Genomic DNA, 17,596 nt, shown 5'->3' with positions numbered 1-17,596 from the left:
TATTTGTACGCAGCTGTTCCTAGAACAAGTTCCACACAATGCAGTTCTGTGCCTGAACCAAGGTTTGGAAGAAGAATTGGCAATGAATTTGCAGTTGGTTCATTGGTTCTTTTTGAATGTAATCCTGGATATATTCTCCATGGATCCTTTGCAATTAGGTGTGATTCAGTGCCAAATTCTTTGGCCCAATGGAATGACTCCTTACCTACGTGTATTGGTAAGTTTATAAATTTGTATGCTTTGTGATTGTACATATTATATATCAAAATTAGTTATCATGCATCTTTCAATATTTGTTTCAAATATAATAGTTTTACATTAATTTTAAACTATTAGTTATGATGTATCTAAATATGCAAATTAGAGTGGCTATTTGATGCAATTGAGATGAAATGCAATCAATGAAAATATACGTACATATTTCCAATAACACAGAATTGGAATGCTATTAATATGGAATTATTATGTGCTACCATCCTTTGAAATAAATATTATTTTTCATTTTTAGAAGTTTATGCAAAGATTTCTATGCCAATATGTAAGGAATTTACCTATCTTTTAAGGATCACAGAAGCTGATTTTTCTGGGCGTATTTTATCATCAAAAAAATTAGAAAATATGCATTAGTAAATAAATGTTTTTCTCTTCTCTATAAATTATATGTATGTATAAAAATATAAAATAATAATTTTTCCCAGTATTTCACAAATATAAGTGGAAACAATTTGAATGAGTAGATGGTGTAGGGTTGGCCAGAAATCTCATTATTTCAGACTATATTTTTGTAATGTTGTACCCAATTTATATTGATAAATAAAATAAACACTGTATGAACTTAGCCCTGCTAAGTTATTTGAAGCAGATTAAAACATTTTCTAAACCATAAAAATAGTTTAGAATCTTATCATATTTCAGGATCATTACAATGACTTTTGGATCTTGTAGAATTCCATGGATGTGGAAAATGTAGACTGTTGGGAAGTTGCTTTCTTCTTTGTTCCAAAAGCATATCTGGAAATTAAAATTTTAAATTATATAGTATTAAACTAAAAGAAGCGTAGTAAAGCTTAATCTCAGGTTAAGAAATAGTTCTAATGAGTTCTTTCTCATTAAAGTTTTATTGGTATGTGACTTGGAAAATGAGAGGAAGGTTTTTTAAAATAAAAGATAAGCAAAATTTTGTCTTTATTTTAATAATCTCAATACTCCACTTTTTGATAGAGAAGACATGAGTGTGCATATAAACAATATAACATATACATTTATAAATATATAAAATCTATTTTTAATAACACTTCTTGCCATACCTGAAAAGAAATTACGTGTCAATAGTTTTTATTTTTAACTTTTTAAAACACATTTTACCATATTTTAACACAGATTAATACAATGTTAATTCATATTTAATTAGAATAAAATATATTCTAAATTGATTTTAATCGAAATTATATGGAATGTACACTCACTACTGAGGAAGTAAAGATAAGGTCTGGTGATATGCATTCATCGAACGTGTACTTTGTATAGGACAAAACTGCTCTAAATCTTTTACCATTCAAATCAGGACATTATTAATAATTGTGCTGGGAAAGTGGTACAAGTTGGGACTATCATAAATAAAAAGGAAGGATTGATGGTCACTTATCTCTGTAGGAACTTGATATCACCACTTCCCAAAAGAGATATACCTAGCATATTTTACAGAGTGTTTTTCTTACAAACCAGTATTTTAGTTCTTCCTGCTACAATAAATGGAATGTGAACTATTCTTTTATTATTCTTTTGTTTGTTGAAAACTCCCTACAAAAAATAATTTAAAACACTGGAAACCTGTAAATGACTCTTCAACTTTCTCGTCCTTCAGCTAAATAACCAGTTTCTAATATGATTACCACTTACTTAATGCTTCCTAATTTCCAGGTTTGATGCTGAGTAATATAAATACATATTTAATTAAATCCTCACAGGAAATCTATGGAGAAGTTACTCTCAGAATTTACAGATGAATAAGCTGAGTCTTAGAGAAGTAAAACAGTTTTCTTTTAAAGTGACATAACCTAATAAGCAGTAAAGTAGGGGCAGGATTTGAAAATAAGGTTTTCTGACTCCAGACCTCAATGTACATTATAGAAGATTGCTTTTCTTTATGTTTTGGCTGATAAGCTAATTTCCTAATTGGAATTCTATATCTTATTTATAATGTGGAATTTCTTAACCTGTTCAAGTATACTTTTGACAAACAACAAGTAAAGGAGAATAAATCATCTGGACTTGATGTTCCTCCTATTTTGCACCTAGCATAGAGCTATGGTTAACAGAACAAAGAGATCTTCTTTACACACTTTTATACTCTCATAAGAGAAAATAGATAATGTTCTTCTTTAGGAACCACAATATATGTTGACTTCATACTCTTATAAAATACTAATAAATAAATTATCCTAAAGGACCACGAGCTGAGAGAAATGTTCCTATATGTCTAGGCCAAAATTAGTCATACAACATGTATAAATCAGAAATTACATTGCTTTAAGTCAGTTTAATAATTGAAGAAAGACACATGATAATAAATCTCTTTAGCCTCACAATAGATTTTTAAATATTTCTCTCTAAATATCAGGAATCAGTAATTATTTCTGCCTCACTTTTCCCAGTAATTATTTGCATAATTTCTGTGTCACTTTTAGTTTCTTTATGTACATACTGATAGAAAATATTAATACCATATAACGGAAGATAACTGGATAAGTAGCTGTCTTCATTTAATTTCATATATACTATGAAAATTCCCTCAAGATAATTATAAAGGTAGAGTGATATGATGACTTATGGAAAGGCATAAACTAGCTCATTAATCTTTAAATATTATTGAAAACATTCATCTATTCAGAGTGTTCAAAGAACCTACATATGCAAAGCAGTGAAATGTAAATCCATGAATTACTTATTAAAGTTCTGTTTATGTATTTATCACGTTAATGTACTAATTAATGGAGAAAAGTTGTAAAGAATCATGTAAAACTGAATGAGTCCTTATAACTGGGAATTGTAGTAGGTTCTCAGCATAAGGGTTAATTAAGTCTTGGGTAGTAGTATTAGGCTTTGACTTTAACATGAAATTGTGGTGATCCTGGAAATTTTACATAATCTCTGATTCTCAATTCCCATATCAATAAAACAGGAAAGTTATAGGTTTACTGTGGCTATTAGATGTTTTAAAGCCTTGGCATAGTTCTTGGAATCATCTAAGTATTCAAAAGTTAAGTTGTTTTTGTGCTTGCCAAATTCTCCACCATAAAATCAGAAGATAAGACTTCAGTTCTCAAGGTATCAGATCTAAGATTAAAAATTTATATGCAGTGCTGATAAAGGATTTGATATTACTCATTTTTCATTTGTTGGTATCTTGTTTTAATAACACTTTAAAGTTATTATATGTAAAAATTATCTTCCACCAAAGATTTTTGCATCTTGGAAAGGGCTAAAAGCATGGACTTGTGTCATTCTTTCTAATTCTAATAATTTAGAGTTCCTTGAAGGCAAGATTTTTCTTTCAATTAAAATTTTCAGAAAGGCTTTGGGGAAATGTAATGACAATTTTCTAGAGGATAATAGTACTTATTTATTAGAATATGCTATTTAGGGGGATTGTGAAATTTCTTTCCATCAATTTATACATTTAAGAACAATTGGTTAAAAAGGAGCAGAGTTCTAACAATAGGCATATATTCATGATTTGGTTTGTTTTCAGTGTTTGTAAGGGTCTAAAATAAAAATAAACTTAAAGTTAAAATAATGATTACTATAATTCTAATTGGTTGTAAAAATATATGTTTAATCAAGGTGTGCACTCTGCATTTTCTTCTCACCCTAAAATATTCAAACATTACATTATCCAAAAAATACGTATTTTCTTTTGTCCATGAAGGTATGAGGATGAGACAAGAATTAGAAAGAGGAAAGAGATAAAAGGGAGAAATGAGCTGACATTAAAGAAGAAAAAAGAAACATGAAAGAACAGTTTAAAAGGGGAAAGAGAAAAAATAGAATATTCTGTGAGATGGAGAGTAGAGAATAAGAACTTTACACTGTAAACATAAACCATTTTTGTTTAAAGCAGAAGAAAACCCCTATTCTACATGATTATTAGAAAGCTTTCTCATATGTCATATGTGTCAGTTGACTAATCCTAGTGTTTTTGCCATAAGAAATAAAAATCCATGTAAAGAAAAGGAAGCTCAGGCCATTTGATTACAGATTCATTTCAGCAAGGACCGGCACTCCTACCAGGCATTAAAGCCTTTGAGACCATGCTATGGCTGACATTCAACTTCAGGAGTAAATGCTAGTGGACTGTCCCTAGCATGGATTCAACCTCACTTTTTACTTTTAAGGGCAAAACATGAGGGACTCAGGAGCCATTACACCACCTCTGTCAAAAGCCCCTGGGCTTTAAACACCCTACCTCCTATATTTCTGTTGCATTGGTTTGAAAGCGCATACTTAAGAGATAGAAGAAAATTGTATCAGATGACTTCTGTTTCCTGCCAAGATCACACAAAAAGGATATATTACCTTATGCCACTTAAAAAATAATGTATACCTTGTAGAACAGGTGTAAATACAGAAAATCGAATATATAACAGAAGGACATATGGGATTTGTGTGAGACAAGAAATCGATTTTAAATGACATTCAGATGATAGCTCAGTTTTGGTTTTACCATTTGGTCCCACTGCTAATCTTTACATAAATGAAAATATACTTTGCATTTCTATTTTTTACTATAAATATTTTTAGTTTCAAATGTTATGGATAAAAATGATTATGCCTTTAAGTGTTCAAAAATTCAAAAAAAAGAAAAAGGCTTGATGTCTTAAAAATTCAAATATGAGAGTCAAGTGCAGAGTTATCTTAGGTTGATATCAAAGAATTATCTTTAATTTGTGTTCATTTTCAATATTTGTTATCTGGATAAAATTTTAACTGCTTCAAGGCCTTTGAACTTTCTATTTTTTCTCCTTGGAACATGCATCCCCAAAATACCTTTTGGGCTTACTGCATTGCTTCATTCAAGTTTTCACCTGTGTTCCTTGGCCATCCTATCTAAAATAATTTTCTGCTACTCATCCTCCATTCGTTCCCTATACCCTCATCCTGCCTTTTTGTTTTCTTTACAGCAACCACTCACCAGATTATATATAATTTGTTTGTTTATTTTCCTAATCTTTCTTGCTCTCCTCTCCCTGCCACTGTATTATGTTTTTTGCTCAACAAAAAGAGGACCTGACATACAAGAGGTGTTCCATAAACATTTGTTCAATGAATGGATTTTAGCAAATAAGTGTGATGATTTCATGAATTTTTGTAGAGGTAGGACAACTGGCCAACTTCCCCAATCCAGGGTCCATGAATTTTTTTTTTTTTTTTTTTTTTTTTTGCGGTACGCGGGCCTCTCACTGTTGTGGCCTCTCCCGTTGCGGAGCACAGGCTCCGGACGCCCAGGCTCAGCGGCCATGGCTCACGGGCCCAGCCACTCCGCGGCATGTGGGATCTTCCCGGATCGGGGCACGAACCCGTGTCCCCTGCATCGGCAGGTGGACTCTCAACCACTGCGCCACCAGGGAAGCCCGGGTCCATGCATTTTTAACTTCAGTCTTTCACTGCATGGTGATGCTGTTGCTCACTTTGCTTGCTTAGACCTTTACAAGCCATCTTGAAGCCACAAGACTTTTTTGAGAATCGATAGGAAAGATGCATAGGTAGATTTACATATTACATGGTTAATTTTATTCTTAGAACAAATTCTCTATTTATACCTTGCAGTTTAGATATAATCTTTGACAGTCTATTCAGGGTATTATACATAATGATTATATTTTCTCCACCTTCACTAGTTCAATGAATACTCGGTTAACACCTTAAACCAAGTGAGCATCCAATTGAAACCAAAAGAAAATAGTGCCCTACATTTCTAGTGATTTCCATCTCAATTGTAATTATTTCAGTTTCACAGTTCTTATTACTGCTATCAACACTTTCATTTTTTTCTATCATAGTAGAACAGAATACAATGTTGAGTAATTTTGCAAAAAAATCGACATACTAAAATTAAACTATTGGCTTGAAAGCAACCCCATTAGACGTGATGTGCAAGTTGTACTTATAGTTAAAATGGTCAAATACTAAGTTAGGGTATCCACAAATTTAACTAACCTGCATAAGAAAACAATATTTAATAATCTTGTACAAATCTGTCATATCAAGTCATTCTTAGGTAAATTAGAATAATATTTTTATAAGAACATTGGACTTGGAACAGAGGTAAACTTGAAAAAGTTGCTGAAGACTGAGTTTTATCTTCCAAATTTGACCTTTTTACACTTCAGATTTCTTAAAATTTTTAGTCTCTTAAAATCCCAGACTCTCCTCCCTCTGAGACTCTGTGATAACACCCTGTAGCCACTAATAGCTCTGACAATATGTGGCCTTAGACGTAAGTATGGCAACCCATGTCTGGGCCATCTTTTCTCAGAGTGGGAAAGAAATAGATGAAAAAATATATACAATATCTGAATCCTCATTCATTGATTCATTTATTCACCCATCCATTCAACCATGAAAAACTTATTAATAGCATTTACTAGTATTTGTATGAAGTGCTATTAAGCATTATCTCATTTAATATTGACACCAATGCCAGGAGTAAGATAAGAATACTATTTCTCTTTTATAAATAGTAAAACCCCTATGGTTTAGAAACAAAAGAAGAATTAATATTTGAACCCAGGTTGCTTGATTCTAAAGTTTGTTCTCTTAATCTATATGTTATGTTGTATAATACTGATTAGAAGGAAAATTTATAATGCATCCTTTTTAAAATAGAAAAGAAATGTTAGGCTAAGTTATATACATGGGCAGTAAAACTTTGTAAAACATTATTATGTGGTAATGCATATCTGGGAATACTTTTATAATGTATTTTGTTGGTAAAAATAAAAATGATTGAAGTAGAATTAAATATGGCTTGTTTAGGAAAATACTGGGAGAAAGGAATGATGCAGGAATGGTAACAAAGTAACTTGTAATCACAAGATGTATACAGATATGCAACCAGTCACTCAATAATTTATTTAACAAGCACTTATTTAGTGCTTACCAAGCGTCAGGTCCCTTTCTAGGCACTGGCAACATAGCTTTGAATCAGAAGATAAGATCTCTGCCCTTATGGAGTTTACATTTTGTTCAGATAGTGGTAAATACTATGGAGAAAAGTAAAGCAGAGGCTGAAGATTGGAGGAAGACATCCAGGGCATGTTGCTGTTTGATATCCAAATGAGGTGAATGAAGTGGGCTGGGAGGTATATAAATAAAAGTCAAGGAGGTAAGCACATTTATAGACTATGAGGGGGAGAAAGGTCTAGTCATGTTCAAGCCACAACAAGAATTTCACGTGTCTAGAACAGAGTGAATGATGGCAAGAGTGATAGGAGAGTTTGGAGAGGCAGAGCAGAGGCCAAGTCATATGGAACCTCAAAGTCTGGGAAGAGTTAGAATTTTTTCTAAGTAGTGTGGGAATTCATTGAGCTAGAGAGTGATGTGATCTCAGTTTCTGGAAAATCACTGTGGCTAGTGTAAGGGGCAGGGGGTGAGTAGAAGCAGTAAGACTGAATAGAAAACTATTGCAGAAGGGGAGGGGAAAGTCAATCGTGATTTAGATTGGAAGACCATGATCAGTGATGAGAACCGGTGAACTTTGGGGTATATTTTTAAGATAGAACTGACAAAGTTTGCTGACAGATTGAATATAAATGTAAATGTGAATTTGAAAAGAAAGATAAATTAGGTGGTAACATTTACTGAGATGGCAAATAGTATAGATGGGGGAGAATTTCAAAAGTATTGTTTTGGATGTATGAATTTTGGGATACTTAGTCGATATATTGTAGGACTCTGGGTAGAAGTCATGGTTAGAGATAAACATTTAGTAGTCATAATCTATAGATGACATGTAAATGGATGCCACCACTGAGGGGCGGTAGTTACAAAGAGATGAGAAGATGGTGTAGGTCACAGTGTTACAGCATTTACATTGAAAGGATCAGAAGAAGGAGGATGAGCTAAAAAAATATTTCTTTAAAAATACTTTATCACAGTTTTAAAAGTTTAAAAATTTAAAAAGTTTGTAGTATTCTTTTGAGTAATTACCCTAGATTTTTGCATTCAGTTTTAGAAGCGGCACAAAGCTATAGTATTACCTTTTTAAAAAAAATTATTACAAAAATATATCCTGGTATCTCACCATTATAGCCAGATTAGGACAAATGTCCAAGAATCACAGTGCCATTGGAACCTAAAATAACAGTAGTTGTAGCGAAAGGAAATATAATTTATTGATTTCTTATTGCATTCCAAGCGGTGTGGTAGCTTCTTTATGTACCTTATCATACCTATTTATTTTCCACAAAAGCCCCTCGGAAACAATTTCATTACCATTTCACAGACAAGGCATCTGAGTTTCAGAGAGTTCAGGGAACACGTCCAACATCACACAGTATTTCAAATCATAAGCTAGGTCATTCCCAGAATCAAGCTGACGCTACCAGCAGTGTAGGAATTTTGCTTTAAGATTAGTACCTTTTAAAACTGTTAGAAGCTTTTATTGACATCAAAGCAGGTCTCCATACTTAGTCTTTCTTGTAGTAGTTGTACTGGCAGTAACCAGACTGGAACCATATTGAGTATTTTCTTTCCACTGAAGAGCATGAACGTGGAGCCAAACCACCAGTATTCAAATCCTGTCTTCATCTCTGACTAGCTGTGTGATCTTGGGCAAGTTATTTAATCTGTTAGTGACTCCATTTCCTCAGCTGTAAAATGGGGAGAATACTTACTCATATCTCATTGGATTGTCGGGAAGCTTTAATGAGTTACAATATGTAAAGTCCTTAGAAGAGTGTTGGTATATAGGCTCTATATAAATGTTAGAACATAACTGTTATCATCATCAGTATTACTCTGCAAAGGATTTTATTACTACTCAAAAGATACATGAAGAGAAAAGTAACAAATATAAGAATTCTTCAAAAAATTCTATACCTAGATATGAACAATTTTTAACACGTGTCAGTGAACTTGTCAGTAATATAATACAAATGATATGCTATTATTGAGTTAATTATAGTATGACTTTAGATATGCCATTGTAAGTTTTCCATTAATGTTGTCTAATTATTTTTTAAAGGTTTTTGTGCTATAGGAAGACAATTTTCATTGTTCTTATGAGTTTTAAAACATAGTATGATTTGGTTGTGTTTGCAAGTCTAGCATCTGTCTGAGATGTTATCTCTGACCTTTTCTCCTATTTTAATTCTTTGCATTAGAATGAACTCCCTTTCTTGGCTTGCTTTACTTTCAGTGCCCTGTGGTGGAATTTTAAGTAAGCGCAAAGGGACTATTTTGTCTCCTGGATACCCTGAGCCTTATGACAACAATCTGAATTGTGTATGGAAGATGACAGTGCCAGAGGGAGCTGGCATTCAAGTAAGAATATTTAAATTTTTCTTCTTTTCATTGTATAATTGAAGTTAATTTTTTCAGAGATGACAAGGATGCACGTAATTTCTAGAATTTTAGCCAGTGCTTTTGACAGATGTGGCTGAATTTAAAAGAAAGATACTTACCATTAATTTTTTCACCTGCAAGTAACAGAAAGCCAATTCAAGATAGCATAAGCAGTAAGAAAAATGTGTTGCTCCACATAACATGGGAACTTTGAGTAGGATGGTTTAAGGGTTGTTTACTTCAGAGGTTCAGTTGTGTAATTCCTGACCCAGGTTTTTTTCCATCTCTCTGTTCTGCTATTCTTAGCATGTTGGCTTAACTCTTGGACTTCCTTTCTCATGGTTTTGAGATGGCTGCAAAAGCTCTAGGCATAACAGGCTTCCACATCAATGGCCAATAGACAAAATGGAATCTCTCTATTTTATGTACTTTTGTAACAGTTAAGAGAACTTTTCAAGAAACCTTCCAGCAGACTTTCCCTCCTGTCCTATGGACCAAAATTACAATGGTACCCATTTTTAAGCCATACACTGGGCAATAACAGAAGATTTACTATGATTTGGCTTAAAAAAATTAAGATTAGGTACCTGGATCAGGCAAGGGGCTTAGCCTTCTCTGGCGTACACAACTCTCATTTAATTGAACAAAACCGTTCTCTGTCAGCAAGGAAGATGAATGCTATTCTATAGACGGTAAACAGTATCTACCATATTACTTCAATTGTGACCATTTTGTGGGGGGAGCAATTTGACCAGCTACTCTGTTTGAGAAGGAAATTATTTCTGGATGAGTTGGTAGCATTTTACTGCTGCGTCAGTATTTACCCGATGGAACACAATTATGCTTCACAAAGTATTACATAGTCTATATTTTATAAAAATAACGACTGTTTCTCCAATTGAGTCATAGGGTTTTCCTTTAGAATCTTGAGATATATATCAGTCATGGAAAAAGTAGCCAAGGCATCATTCATTAAACCTGAAATAAGATAGAAGTATAATTTTCAGTAAAAATAATAAACTTTTTGAATTTATCTTTATAACTTTTCAGAAAATTCAAAAAACTTACTTAACAGGCGTCGGGTATAAAATAGGCCAATAAATCAATGAAAAAACTTGAAATGCACTTTTTCAGTATTTTAAAAACATTAACAATCCAAAAACTGCTTATATTCTGGCTAGTTGTACTATTATTTTATGGTCAACTTGTAAAATTCGAAGATAACCAATCAACCCTATCCTATTATTGGTAGATTTAATAAAGATTTTAGGATTGTCCAGACAATCTGAAATGAGGTGATGCCTTTAAAACTTTCCTAGAACATTTACTATATCATCTGCCTATACATTTATGAAGATTACCCTAGAGTATCTATATAGTGACATCAGCTTGACCATTTCTATCTCATCTTAAAATAATAATACCCTTGGCATTTCCCCTCTAGTTCTCATCCTCTATTTCTGATGCCCTGCAATGTGGCTTCAGCATCCAGTGCTCTATTTGAGTCATTCTTATAGTGATCACTGAGGACCCATGCCATTAAATCCATTGAATTGCTCATCCTTCCTATTTTGTTAGCAACATTCTATGCTACCCATTCTCCCCTCACTCTTTTTTTTTTTTTGCGGTACGCGGACCTCTCACTGTTGTGGCCTCTCCCATTGCGGAGCACAGGCTCCGGACACGCAGCCTCAGCGGCCATGGCTCACAGGCCCAGCTGCTCCGCGGCATTTGGGATCTTCCCGGACGGGGCACAAACCCGTGTCCCCTGCATTGGCAGGCGGACTCTCAACCACAAGGAAGCCCTCTCCCCTCACTCTTAAAACAACTTTTCCCTCCATTCTACCCAGTACTCTCTTGGATTTTGTTTTGTTTTCTTTTCTACATGTATGGCTTCTGCTTCTACATCTAGGAACATGATCTCCTCTTCTTCACTTCATCAGATATGGTGTTTGTGAGATTCTGTGGCCTTTGTCCATCTCACATTATACCATTCTCTCTGCCACCTTGTCTATTTTCACAGCTTCAAATACCATTATGTGCTGATGATGTCCAGGACCTGAATAACAGCAGATAAACAGAAATCATCGTTTTTAAATGAAGGATTGAATAAATGATGATTTCTTTTTTTAATTATTATTTTGACTTTTATTTATTATTATTTTGAATTTTATTTTATTTATTTTTTTATACAGCAGTTTCTTATTAGTCATCAATTTTATCCACATCAGTGTATACATGTCAATCCCAGTGGCCCAATTCATCACGCCACCACCACCACCCCCCGCCACTTTCCCCCCTGGGTGTCCATATATTTGTTCTCTACATCTGTGTCTATTTCTGCCCTGCAAACCGGTTCATCTGTACCATTTTTCTAGGTTCCACATATATGCGTTGATATACGATATTTGTTTTTCTCTTTCTGACTTACTTCACTCTGTATGACAGTCTCTAGATCCACCCACGTTTCTACAAATAACCCAATTTCATTCCTTTTTATGGCTGAGTAATATTCCATTGTATATATATACCACATCTTCTTTATCCATTCATCTGTCGATGGGCATTTAGGTTACTTCCATGACCTGGATATTGTAAATAGTGCTGCAATGAACATTGGGGTGCATGTGTCTTTTTGAATTATGGTTTTCTCTGGGTATATGCCCAGTAGTGGGATTGCTGGGTCATATGGTAATTATATTTTTAGTTTTTGAAGGAACCTCTATACTGTTCTCGATAGTGACTGTATCAATTTACATTCCCATCAACAATGCAAGAGGGTTCCCTTTTCTCCACACCGTCTCCAGCATTTGTTGTTTGTAGATTTTCTGATGATGCTCTTTCTAACTGGTGTGAGGTGATACCTCATTGTATTTTTCATTTGCATTTCTCTAATAATTAGTGATGTTGAGCAGCTTTTCATGTGCCTCTTGGCAATCTGTATGTCTTCTTTGGAGAAATGTCTATTTAGGTCTTCTGCCCATTTTTTTTTTTTTTTTTTTTTTTTTTTTGCAGTACGCGGACCTCTCACTGTTGTGGCCTTACCCATTGCGGAGCACAGGCTCCGGACACACAGGCTCAGCAGCCATGGCTCACGGGCCCAGCTGCTCTGCAGCACGTGGGATCATCCCGGACTGGGGCACAAACCCGTGTCCCCTGCATCAGGCAGACTCTCAACCACTGCGCCACCAGGGAGGCCCTTTTGCCCATTTTTTTATTGGGTTGTTTGTTTTTTTACTATTGAGCTGCATGAGCTGTTTATATATTTTGGAGATTAATCCTTTGTCTGTTGATTTGTTTGAAAATATTTTCTCCCATTCTGAGGGTTGTCTTTTCATCTTGTTTGTAGTTTACTTTGCTTTGCAAAAGCTTTTAAGTTTCCTTAGGTCCCATTTGTTTCTTTTCTTTTTGTTTTTATTTCCATTACTCTAGGAGGTGGATCAGAAAAGAACTTGCTGTGATTTATATCAAAGAGTGTTCTTCCTATGTATTCTTCTAAGAGTTTTATACTGTCCAGTCTTACATTTAGGTCTCTAATCCATTTTGAGTTTATCTTTGTGTATGGTGTTAGGGAGTGTTCTAATTTCATTCTTTTACATGTAGCTGTCCAGTTTTCCCAGCACCACTTATTGAAGATGCTGTCTTTTCTCCATTGTATATCCTTGCCTCCTTTGTCATAGATTAATTGACCATAGGTGTGTGGGTTTATCTCTGGGCTTTCTATCCTGTTCCATTGATCTATATTTCTGTTTTTGTGCCAGTACCATACTGTCTTGATTACTGTAGCTTTGTAATATAGTCTGAAGTCAGGGAGTCTGATTCCTCCAGCTCCATTTTTATCCCTCAAGACTGCTTTAGCTATTGGGGGTCTTTTGTATCTCCATACAAATTTTAAGATTTTTTTGTTCTAGTTCTGTAAAAAATGCCATTAATAGTCTGAGAGGGATTGCATTGAATCTGTAGATTGCTTTGGGTAGTATAGTCATTTTCACAATATTGATTCTTCCAATCCAAGAACATGGTATATCTCTCCAGCTGCTTGTATCATGTTTAATTTGTTTCATCAGTGTCTTATAGTTTTCTGCATACAGGTCTTTTGTCTCCCTTGGTAGGTTTATTCCTAGGTATTTTATTCTTTTTGTTTCAGTGGTAAATGGGAGTGTTTTCTTAATTTCTCTTTCAGATTTTTCATCATTAGTATATGGGAATGCAAGAGATTTCTGTGCATTAATTTGGTATCCTGAAACTTTACCAAATTCATTGATCAGCTCTAGTAGTTTGAATAAATGATGATTTCTAAACCTAAATATCTAACCCACACCTTTCACCTAAGCTGCATGCCATTAATCCAACTGCACACTGAACATTTTGAGCTAAACTTCTAACATCTCTAATTCAACCTGTTCAAAACTGTCTTCATGACTTTTTTCTCAAAGTTGTGGATCTTCCTCATTGTGGTCTGTCTCAGAATGAACCCCTTAACCATTCAGTTGCACAAGCCAACAACCTTGATGATTTTTTTCTGTCTCCAGCTGCACACAGAACTATGTCAGGTCTGTCTTTCACAGACCTCTCAAGTAAGTCTATTTTCTCTATCCACACTTTTACCACTCAAGATTAGGTGGCCATCATCCCTGTCCTGGGTTCATATTCTCCTCCTATCTATTCCTCACAGGGCAAAGAGAGTAATTTTCTAAAAATAAAAATCTAATGCTATAACTATCCTGCTTTACAGTACCTCAGTTGTCCTCGCTATCCTTAGCTCCTCGACACAGCTGATTACACCTTTGTGCTTTATCCTCATTTCTTGCCTCTGATTTAGTTCTTTATAGAAAACTGGCTCTCTCTCTCTTGCCTCTAGGCCTTTGTGAATGTTCTTCCCTCTGCTGGCAACACTCTCCATCATCTCTTTTTATTTGGCTTATTCTTACTCATTATTTCTGTCTCAAGGTTAAAACAGTTCCTGTGGAAGAACTTCCATGAACTTGAAACCACATTAAGTCCTCTTGGTATATGTTCTCACAGATCCCTATAATTTCCTTATTGTAACACTCGTCACATGGTACTGCTTTTACTTAATTACCTATAAACTCATGAGGGCAGTAACCAAGTCTGTTCTGGCAGCTAACACAGTACCTTGCAGTCTGTGCTCAGTAAATATTTTAGAATGAACCAATGAATATCTGCAAAAGGCGTGGAGTTTTAAGCCACTTTAACGAGTTAACATAGCATGATGGACTAATATGACATCTGCAGATAATGTTATGTGATATATCACTGCCCTAGCCAAACACTGTTCAAAACTGGACACTTGTATCAATGACACTATAAAATCTTTCACTGAGAGAGAGTGGCATGGACTTATATATACTACCAAATGTAAAATAGATAGCTAGTGGGAAGCAGCCACCTAGCACAGGGTGATCAGCTCGGTGCTTTGTGACCACCTAGAGGGGTGGGATAGGAAGGGTGGGAGGGAGATGGAAGAGGGAGTAAATATGGGGATATATGTGTGTGTGTGTATATATATATATATATATATATATATATATATATATATATATATATAGCTGATTCACTTTGTTATAAAGCAGAAACTATCACACCATTGTAAAGCAATTATACTCCAATAAAGATGTTAAAAAAAAATCTTTCACTGAGGAAGCATTGTGTTTAATGATTATACTTTAGAAAACAAAATTTGAGTTTAGCAGAGCATTTATCAAACTTACAGAGTGTGAAGCATATTGGACTTTTAATTTAAATACTCTATATAGCTACCAAGAGCTTTTTTCTAATTAACCTCTTACATGTTTGCTAATTTTAGACATGTCACTAAATCATAGAAAATTATAACACACACACACACAGACACACACACACACACACAAACACACTATATGACATATTTAAAATTTCACTAACTTAGCCTAAAAACGACCTGGCTAGTACACCAGATTTAAAGCAGTGTTTAATTTATTTTATTCTGTTGGGCTAAACATGTGTGTGAATAAAGAATTATATGAATATTCAATAAATCATATATGAAATGAAATGGGATAACCACTGGTGGAAAGAACAGAAAAAACATTTGGAATGCTGAAAAAGTTACAAATAAGATAGGATGATTGAGCATTTTGAGGAAATAACCTCAACAAATAAAATAACTTGTTGTATTACTGTTACATGAAAAGCGTGTGGAGAGGAGTGTATTCATTTGTTTGCCTGTTTATTTTAGCAAGGTACATTGGAGGGAGAATTCCAAAGGAGCTACATTTAACAGTAACAGAGTTATCAAGCAGAGAGCAATTTTTATGTGATGAATCAGTTTAAAAAAATGTTGTTTACTTAATTGTGTCAATTTGTAGAATGAGATGATAATGAGTCAATATAATCATCCAAAGTAAAATGCAATTTGCATGTTTCTATGAGGGATACCAGGCTTTAGTTATTGGAAATTCATTACCTCATAAAGCTATCCTGTTGTCATAATGAACAACTCCATCTAATTTAAAGTTCTTCTGAACACTGAATCTGTAGCTGCTCCTTTAAGTAAAAGACTTAAAGTCTTTTACTTGACTCTCATTTTGCTTTCTGTCATTGTGGGTCCTCAGCTATTTACTTGAGCCTCCTATGCCCTCTGTGTGTTTAATATGCCAAACTACATTCACAATTTGCCAAGAATCCTAGTGGCAAATTGCATTAGTTTTCTGTGACTTCTGTAACAAATCCTAAACTCAACAGCTTAAAGTAACAGAAATTTATTCTCTCATGGTACGGGAGGCCAAAAGTCCCAAATCAGTTTTACTGCCCTGAGACTGAGGTGCTGACAGGGCTGCTCTCCCACCACCTTTCACTCTCCCCTCTGCTCAGGCTCTAGGGAAGATTCCTCTCCTGGCCTCTTCCAGCTTCTGGTACCTGCCAGCATTCCTTGGCTTCTGACCACATCACTCCAATTTCTGCTTCTGTGATCACACTGCATTCTCTTCTGTCTGTGTCAAATCTTTTCTGACATCTGATAAGAACACGTGTGATTGCATGTAAAGCTCATTTAAATCATCTAGGATAGTCTCCCTATCTCAAGATATTTAGTTTATTCACATCTGAAAGACCCTTTTCCGTACAAGGCAATATTTACAGGCTCAAGAGGTCAGGATCTGATATCTTTGGGAGCCATATTCATATATATATATATATATATATATATATATATATGTCCAGAATTAAACAGATTTTCTTCCTCTCTCCAAGGTAATAGGTTTTCCTGAGGATGTCTACATTTTTGTTTATGCCATCCCTGTGATCTCAATAACTCAGGAAAAAAAAATTATTTTAAAATCTTTCCTGTCACTTTCATGTCCCATTCATATCACACAAGATCCAGTAATTTCCCCTATAGCAACACATGTGATGTGACTTTCGGGTCCCCCTTTCTACCATTCCTGCCTACTAACCTACTTTATTTAGTCTTTCATTGCTTCTCATGTGGACTACTGCAATAAACATTAAAGTTGTCTTTTCACTTTTATTTTCTTCACTCAATTCAGTAGTACCTACTTAAAGCACAGTCCTGATTATGCGCCTTCAATCCACCTTCTAAAACCTTCAATGAAATACTCCTCAATTGCACAATTATTATGCTGGTATTCAGTCTTTATAGCCCTCTCTCTCATTCTCTTCCTTAGCTAAGACACATTAAATCCTCAGTACGCACTAGGTACTATTCTAAGGTAAAATCCTTTAATTTTTACAGCAAACCTATGAATTATATGCCTTTATTACAGTGATTTATGTAAGAAATCTATGGCACAGAGAGAATAACAATTCTTTTCAGGTTACATGCCAGTGAGTAGACGGAGCCAGGAAGTTGTATAGCCCGGCTAATATTCTAACGCTAATATTTCTTGTATTTATCCAGAACCTTTACTCTTTCTAACTTTTCTCTACTTTTTCTAACTTTGCACGCCTATTTTCTCTTGTGTGAATACCCTCCACTGTGGCTAAATTGGATTACTGATGGGTCACTAAATCT

At 34.5% G+C, this 17,596-nt stretch overlaps 1 protein-coding gene across 1 annotated transcript in view; it reads left to right on the top strand.

Annotated features, from left to right (window-relative positions):
• The window catches only part of CSMD3 (CUB and Sushi multiple domains 3), a 1,064,314-nt gene that overhangs the window by 887,429 nt on the left and 159,289 nt on the right, over positions 1 to 17,596 (top strand). Inside the window, exons 35-36 of the mRNA XM_004265377.3 lie at positions 14 to 217; positions 9,419 to 9,543. Of these exons, the coding sequence (XP_004265425.1) occupies positions 14 to 217; positions 9,419 to 9,543 (329 nt within the window). The remainder of the gene's footprint in view (positions 1 to 13; positions 218 to 9,418; positions 9,544 to 17,596) is intronic.

This window comes from Orcinus orca, chromosome 17 (genome assembly GCF_937001465.1).
Source record: "Orcinus orca chromosome 17, mOrcOrc1.1, whole genome shotgun sequence".
Classification (NCBI taxonomy): domain Eukaryota; kingdom Metazoa; phylum Chordata; class Mammalia; order Artiodactyla; family Delphinidae; genus Orcinus; species Orcinus orca.
This window is presented reverse-complemented; position numbering and strand designations above follow the sequence as displayed.